Source organism: Cariama cristata, unplaced genomic scaffold (assembly GCF_000690535.1).
Source record: "Cariama cristata isolate BGI_N322 unplaced genomic scaffold, ASM69053v1 scaffold29853, whole genome shotgun sequence".
NCBI lineage: Eukaryota > Metazoa > Chordata > Aves > Cariamiformes > Cariamidae > Cariama > Cariama cristata.
Genome location: NW_009610626.1, coordinates 8,039 through 15,246, shown reverse-complemented (window position 1 = coordinate 15,246; position 7,208 = coordinate 8,039). Strand labels below are relative to the sequence as shown.

Sequence of the window (7,208 nt, the reverse complement as noted above, 5' to 3'; positions counted from 1 at the left end):
CCCCCTATATCAGCCGGGCTCGTGGGGGCAGCGCCGGCAGAGTGGGACCGTGACGTCCCCCCGGCCCCTCGCCCACCCTCTCCAGCCATGGACGACATTTATAAGGCAGCGGTAAGTGCCTCCCTTTGGGGATGTGGTTTTGGGGGACGGGGGGAGGGGGGTTTAAAGGGTTTTGGGGGGATTTTATAGTCAATTCCCCAAAGTTGTGATGGAGGTAATTCAATGGAGAAATGCAAATAAGAAATAATTACAGGGTGGCAACTTTTAGTCAACATCATCGTCCAGGACACAGACCTTTCCCACTGATGGCTCCAAAGGTTTCACACTCCTTTTGTAAGCGTGAAATTCTCGGCTGTGCTGCTAAATTATTTACAATGACTCCCCTGGTTCCCTGCTGTAAGGCCAGGAGATGGCCCGTAGGTAAAGTTACAAATCTCAACAAAACCTTGAAAGTGTAAGAGGTAGCTGCTGGTTTTAGCCCAGACAAAGCAGAACAGCATTTCCCACGAAATGAACGTTATTTGTATGGGTTAAACCTCACCCTCTTCTTTCTGGTGCTTTATAATCCTGCCGTTGCTATGTTTCCCCCTTCCTTATTTTTCTGGGAGATTTAAAAAAACCCTCAGCTTTTGTAAGTTACTTCCAAACATCCTCCTCTGCTTTGCTGCTCCCGATATCTGCTCTGCAGAAATCCAGAATGTGAGCTATGCTCTCAGGGAACGCAGGGCATCCTCACGGCTATTTTAACTTACACAGCTGCACGCTGTGCTCACTGTGTAAACCCAAACTATTTGGTCTGTAATAAGAACGCTGCATTATTTTGTAACGTAGACGGACAGTGATACGTGAGTGGAATAAGGATGAAAATAGATTTTGGATTGTGTGGATTGCTACTGTGTGCTTTCCATAACTGGAGTTAAAATAAGAGCTTTTTTGGTGATTTTTTTTTTTTTTTAATATACAGTTCATCAGGTCTGATTTTAACCAAGGGCACAAAAAATACATCATACAAGTCCTATTTTAATTCCAAGGTTTTTAGAGGGAAGAAAGATAGTGTTTGATACGTAATTGGAGAAAAAACCCAAAATGCTCACACCTTTCCTGTCCTTTGGTCAGCCCCGAACCTTGTGAAATGGAACCCGCCTAGCAAGCCCAATAGTGTGAAAATGCTCAGGAAAGGCTGTACAATAAAACACCGAGTCCCCCAAGCAACACCTCCAAAAGGGACAAAAATGCGACCTGTAAAATCAAAGAAAATCCAGGCCTCTCTAATTAAGCTTTTTAATTAACTATGTTCTCTGCGACTCAAGGCACAGGTCCTCTCCTTATTGTTTAGGGACCTCATGCCCCTAATTAAGGAGAAATGCTGAAGTGCTTTGCAAGCCGGCGATGCCCACAGCCAAAAGGGTCTGTCCGTCAGCTGGGGCAAGGCGCTCGCAGCATGGGCAGAGACCCCCAAAAAGAAAAGGTTCCCCCACCTGCAAGCTCAAACTTCTCTCCAAATCTCTGCCCCAGAAATGGGCAAAAATGCACAGGTGAAGGTCATCCCTACCCGAAGCCTGTGGGCTTTAGTGGAGTTGGACCATGGAGGAATTTAGCTGAGAAAAAGTAACTGCAGCAATAGAGCAGAACCCCAAAATTCCTACCTCAAATACCAAAAACTTACCCCAGACAAAGAGCCCTTGATCAGGGAAATGGGCCACGCAAAAGACCCGATGGACTCCCTTCAGGATTTTGCGGCTGGTTTGAAGGTGGGGGCACACTGGTAAATGTGGGGCTCGAGTCCTGGGCATTAACTGCCAGCACCTTTACAGAGGCAAAACAAGTCCAAGCCAGGCACAGCTGAGACAAACAGCTCTTTCCTGGATCTGTTCCCCAAGATTTTAACTGTAAGAAAACATTTGCCTGGGAAAAAAATTCAAGAACTTCAACTTCCCATCTGACTTCAAATAGAAACACGGGATGAAGAGGAGAGCCGATAAAAGCCAAATAGAGCAGATTTGGTGTTACCACGGCTGCCGCAGTGCTGTGAGCTTAGTGCTTGCCTTCCCACACCGCAGCCGGAGAACCCTGTCCCTGCAATGATGTGGAGGTGGAATAAAGCCGCAAACAGCATCCATGTCCAGAGGGGACTATAAGCAGCTCAAGAGACATCTCCGTAATTAAAGTGTCACTCTATAGTTGCAATGCATTTAATTTACATACAGCATAACTCCACATCTATCACTTCAGTAGTCAAGGAAGCTTCAAAAGTGAGTGTTTTTTTATTTGCCGCATGCTGATGGCATATATTAATATTATATGTATGCCAAATTCCCTACGTGCAGGCAGAGAACCCGATGGATTTTCATCTTGCCCACTCATGCCTAGATAAGGGTGTGCAAACACAAAGCTATTTTGGGAACATTTTTAGGCTCTGTTAAGCGGCGCTAAGAACAGTGCCAGGGACAAGTGTCCAGATAAAGGGCTGCGAGGATAAATACCAAAGCCGGGGAACAATCAGGGAGCTCATCTTTATCTCCAGCACCTCTCTCACCCGGGCTTATAAATAGCGAATGCACCGAGGGGGTCATGTTACCCGAGTGGCAGGATGGTGACCGTGGACATCGGCCGAGGGAGCGTTGCGGCTTCCCTCGCTCTGCCCAAACAATAACCACGAAGGGCCGGCAGCTGCCTTCAGCGGCACCGGGGCCACAGTGGGCTTGGGTTTCCTCCTGCAATGGCCATCCTGCTGCCGTCCTTAGTGCTTTCTGACTTGAAAGTCTTCACCTCCTGGTACGTGGGGAGTGGGATAAGGCTCTCTGCCCGCCTCCTGCAGGCTCTGTCCTGCTAAGAAAAAGCACTTTCCCCGCTTCTTGCTGCAAACGGGAAGGATTTCCAGCTGGCTTTTGCAAAACCGTTGCTTTTTGGGGCAAAAGCATCAGCCTTCCCTCAAAGACAGGTGCCACAACCCTGGGTTGCGGGGTTCTGCCCGAGCCGAAACACGGCAGGGATGGGTATGGAGGACTGCTCGCACGGGGATGGTAATAAGGAGACATTCATGGGGTCAGGAACCCTCTGCACGGGCCGGAGGTAGCCCTGTCAGGGCAGGGGGTCCTACCTGGGTGAATCCAGAGAGGCTGTTGACCAGCACGGGAAGGAAAAGTCAATGTTTTCATGGATGCTACAGAAGTGAGGTCAGCAATTTTAGATAAGCAATACCTGCAGGCAGGAGTGAAGCCAAAGAGAGAAATGCACCTGAAGAGGTACAACTGATTAATTCCTCTTTGCTCTCCTCATTGATTATTTTTGTTAATTCATGCTAGGTAATAAGCTCCCACTGATCGTCTGTAGGGAATGAATTAGGGTAGGGTTTGGGAACAGCCTGCCAGCCTGTCTTGGCTAATGCCTAGTGGCTCCACAGGCCATTTCTTCGGGGAGAGGCCCCAAACAGGCTAAAGGGAGTAGCAGCTCCCTTCAGAGGCAGAAATCTTTGTAATAAACACTGACTTGGATGGAAGTAGACCAGCTCTTAATGCTCTGGATAGTGCAGGGAGTTTCCTGAATCTAGGGCTGAAAAACAACTACTGGGGATCGCCTTGTGCCCCTCTCCCTCCCGAGGGACCTCCCCAGCATCTCCCACCTCTGACCTGGCCTCAGCCTGCGGGTGAGCAGCCCTCAGCAGCACAGCCATCCTGCTGTGAAACCTGCCAGCAACAAGAGATTGTCTCCAAATGGTTGACAGAGGCAAATGCTTTTCCCAGCAGGACTCCCCTGCTCGTGCAAAGGCTACTGCTACCACCTATCACATGCTGCCACTCTAGGGGAATGATGCTCGCTTCAAAGGCGTTGGGAATAATTTTTTTTAAGGGAAAGAATGTGGCGTCAAAACCCTACTGGTTGTACATCCCATGGTCCATGAGGGTGACTGTTGTGAGGCTTGGCTGACCTTTGCAAAGGCTGGTGAACAAATAACATGTCCTTTTAACAATTAGTGATGCTGATGAAGAAGAATGACTTGGTCTCTGTGTTTTCCTTACAGGTTGAGCAGCTGACAGAAGAGCAAAAAAATGGTAGGTGCATCTTTAACCTGACACCGCAGCCTAAAGACGAGTTCCCCAGCCAGCATCCCAGCTTGCCTCAGCAATCACACCCCAGAAATGCTTTGGCCAGACTGGCCAAAGCAGGGCATGACCCAGGGATTTTGATCCACAAGCGTGTGCGTGTGCCCAGGCAGTGCTGGGGTGCATGGGTAGGGGGGGGCTGTGCCTGGGACAAGCCCCCTGCCCCAGGGCTACCTACCTGCAGGGTCGCGGGGGTCTTGCCCCACACCTTGACATCTCCTCTCCCATCTTTCCCCAGAGTTCAAGGCTGCCTTTGACATCTTCGTGCTGGGGGCAGAGGACGGTTGCATCAGCACCAAGGAACTGGGGAAGGTGATGCGGATGCTGGGGCAGAACCCCACCCCTGAGGAGCTGCAGGAGATGATAGACGAGGTGGATGAGGATGGTGAGAGATTTGAGTTTCTTCCACTCTCCCAAGCACCATCCCCATGTCCGCAGGCATGGAGGGCACGGTGCAGGTCGGGAGCGCTCAGCATCTGTGCAGCGCTGGCAGGATCCGTGGTGGGGACAGTCGCAGCCTGTGGGGAGCAACCTGCAGTGCTGTGGTTTTGAAGGACACTAACGCCCACCAAACTTCAGCATGGTTCCTTTAGGAAATGTCCAGGCAAAGAGAAACTATAAAAATTATTATTCCTATAATGATCAGGCTGCTTGAACTGATTTTGGGGGGGTACTCTGAAATTGCACAGATCCATTTAAAAAACAAAATAAAGGCTGAATGTAGCAACTGCCGTTTCAGAAATGCCACAATTACAGAATTCTATCGTCAGGAAAGTCTTTCACTGCTCAAGTGTACACACACATAAATGTCAATATTGATTAAATCAGCATACTGGTGATCACACATAACAAAATCCACTCTGTGCAAGTTGGGCAGAAATACCATACTAAATAACCAGGGAATAAAAAAGCAGTTAAAAGTCAGGCAAAAAACCAGAAAACAGCTGTGTCATTGAAAACAATAGTACTGTACTGCTGGTGCAAAACCACTACAGGAATACCTGCTTTCTGGAGCTTTTATTAATAATACCTAGATGAGATGGACAGGTACCTCCATAGCAGGAAATTCCATTCATCAGTGCTTCCAGCAGGACTTTTGGTTCATTTTCTCTTGGCGAAATGACTGCAAAAGGTAAAAATTCAGTGACGAAGTCAGTGCAGGGCCTCAGTCACTTACCGCAGCATTCTGAAAGCTGCCCCTTGCTGCAGGGCTGCTCTCCCGAGTTTTGGTCCTTGGTTACTAAAGGGAAGTGGGATCTCTCGCTTGGCATTGCACCGTAGTGCCAGCTGATGGGTGTTTATTCTGTCTGAAGGCAGCGGCACTGTAGACTTTGATGAGTTCCTAGTTATGATGGTCCGGTGTATGAAAGATGACAGCAAAGGAAAAACCGAAGAGGAACTCTCAGATCTCTTCAGGATGTTTGATAAGTAAGAGCCGTGACTGCAGCATGGTGGGGTGGTGGGAGCAGCGCAATCGCCCCAGTTCCCCCTCCCCAGTGTCGTGGTCCGCTCCTGATCTCTTTTGTCCTCACACAGAAATGCCGATGGCTACATCGACCTCGAGGAGCTGAAGATCATGCTGCAGGCAACAGGAGAGACCATTACCGAGGATGACATAGAAGAACTGATGAAAGACGGGGATAAAAACAATGATGGCAAGATTGACTATGATGGTAGGACTCTTTCTTGCATGCAGTTTGGTCGTGAGCCCTTAGGTGTCCCCTGAGCAGCTCCCATGGTGTTGGTGGCCTTCTTGGATGGGCATGAGCTCATGCAGGCAGTGCTGGGCAATATGCCTGACTGCAGCCAGTGTTTGCACAGGGATAGGGGGTTTCTTACACTTGTGAAATGGTAGCAAGCGTCTGGGGCTGCCTTAACTGACCCCATGCTGTGAAAACCACCCTGCACTGGAGCAATGCCACTTTTCACCAGAGACCTGCCCGTCCCCTCCTGCCCCCTAAACACAAGCACCACCTCCAAAGAGCCGTATCTTTTAACGCAACGCTGCTGAAATAACCCGCAGACCATTTCTGAGCTGCACCGGTGGCCGTATCCCTCCCCGGGCGCTCACCTCCAGCATTTTGGTGGCAGCCAAGGGTGATGCTGGGCTCCAGTGACATTTCCAGTGGGAGTCATGAGGAGTCCTCGCCATGGTCAGAGGAGCAGTAGCCATTCCCCCTCAGCCTCTCGCGCATCGGGGGGATGGAAAAGGAGACAGGGCTGGAGAAAGCTGCCAAGAGCACACTTGGCAGCTCCGAGGGCGCTTCGGTCCCACCTCACACCCCTTGTCTCCAATGTCTTCCCCTTGGCAGAGTTCCTGGAGTTTATGAAGGGAGTTGAATAAATCTGAGGCCAGATCGACAGCCCGAATCTCCTAAACACCTCCAGCTCTGCATCTCACCTCCTTGGCCAAGTCCCCTGGCTACCGGCATGAAGACTGAGTGCTGAGAAGGGTGGCCGCTGGGAAAATAAAACACATTAATACCGAGTGCCTCAGATGGTCATTCCTTGGAGGTTTAGTGTGAGCTTCACCCTGCTCGCGTACTCACAACTAACGGGGCTGCGTCGAGTGTCTGTGAGCCACATCTGGCAAGACGACAGCACAACTGGAGCTTTAAGCCTCCAAGGAGGTATTTTGCTACCAGCCCAGCAGCAAAGCCTGGCCAAGGGGGCCATGGGTGCTCGGTGAGGAGCTGCCATGTTGCATCTCCTCACCCCTGCCATGGTGAGCCGGCTCAGGAGCTGCCTGCTGGTTTAATGGGAGCATCAGCAGCATTTTAGTGACAAAATGTGAATTAATGACCACTTATGCCATTACTGAAATCTGCGGGTGAGGGACATTCCCTCTCCTCCCCGCTCTTGCCTCAGCTGTCCTGAAGAGACACCCTTTCCTCCTCCCTGCCATCCTGATTGCCACCCTGTGGTGCACTCAGCAAAACCTCAGTTTTCTTTGGAAATGTGAATAAAAGCCGTTCCTAAGCCGGATTGGGTGCGTCCTTCCTGTCTCACCCAGCCTGGTGGGAGGCAGGCGGCAGCCCCATGGCACCTCAAGGTCCTCCAACAGCCCTGGGGGGGACCTGCGCCGCAATAACTGAAACACTCAAT

At 50.3% G+C, this 7,208-nt stretch overlaps 1 protein-coding gene across 2 annotated transcripts; it reads left to right on the top strand.

Moving 5' to 3' along the window:
• Positions 1 to 75: 75 nt before the first annotated feature.
• Positions 76 to 6,583, top strand: TNNC1 (troponin C type 1 (slow)). 2 transcript variants are annotated; one of them, XM_009697947.1, is made up of 6 exons: positions 76 to 111; positions 4,022 to 4,052; positions 4,342 to 4,488; positions 5,417 to 5,531; positions 5,640 to 5,776; positions 6,416 to 6,583. In XM_009697947.1, the coding sequence occupies exons 1-6, from the start codon at positions 88 to 90 to the stop codon at positions 6,445 to 6,447; spliced, it is 486 nt and encodes a 161-aa protein (XP_009696249.1). In that variant the 5' UTR covers positions 76 to 87; the 3' UTR covers positions 6,448 to 6,583. The 2 variants fall into 2 exon arrangements, with proteins under 2 accessions (XP_009696249.1, XP_009696248.1); XM_009697946.1 differs by lacking the exon at positions 76 to 111 and having other exon boundaries at positions 3,977 to 4,052; positions 6,416 to 6,447.
• The last annotated feature ends 625 nt before the right edge of the window (positions 6,584 to 7,208 follow it).

Bases quoted from the DNA above. Each gene is read 5' to 3' on its own strand.
- TNNC1 (XM_009697946.1), top strand. From the start codon at position 3,977: ATGCTGATGAAGAAGAATGACTTGGTCTCTGTGTTTTCCTTACAGGTT. The intron at 4,489-5,416 runs GTGAGAGATTTG...TTCTGTCTGAAG, and splicing joins AGACGAGGTGGATGAGGATG to GCAGCGGCACTGTAGACTTT. The intron at 5,777-6,415 runs GTAGGACTCTTT...TCCCCTTGGCAG, and splicing joins TGGCAAGATTGACTATGATG to AGTTCCTGGAGTTTATGAAG.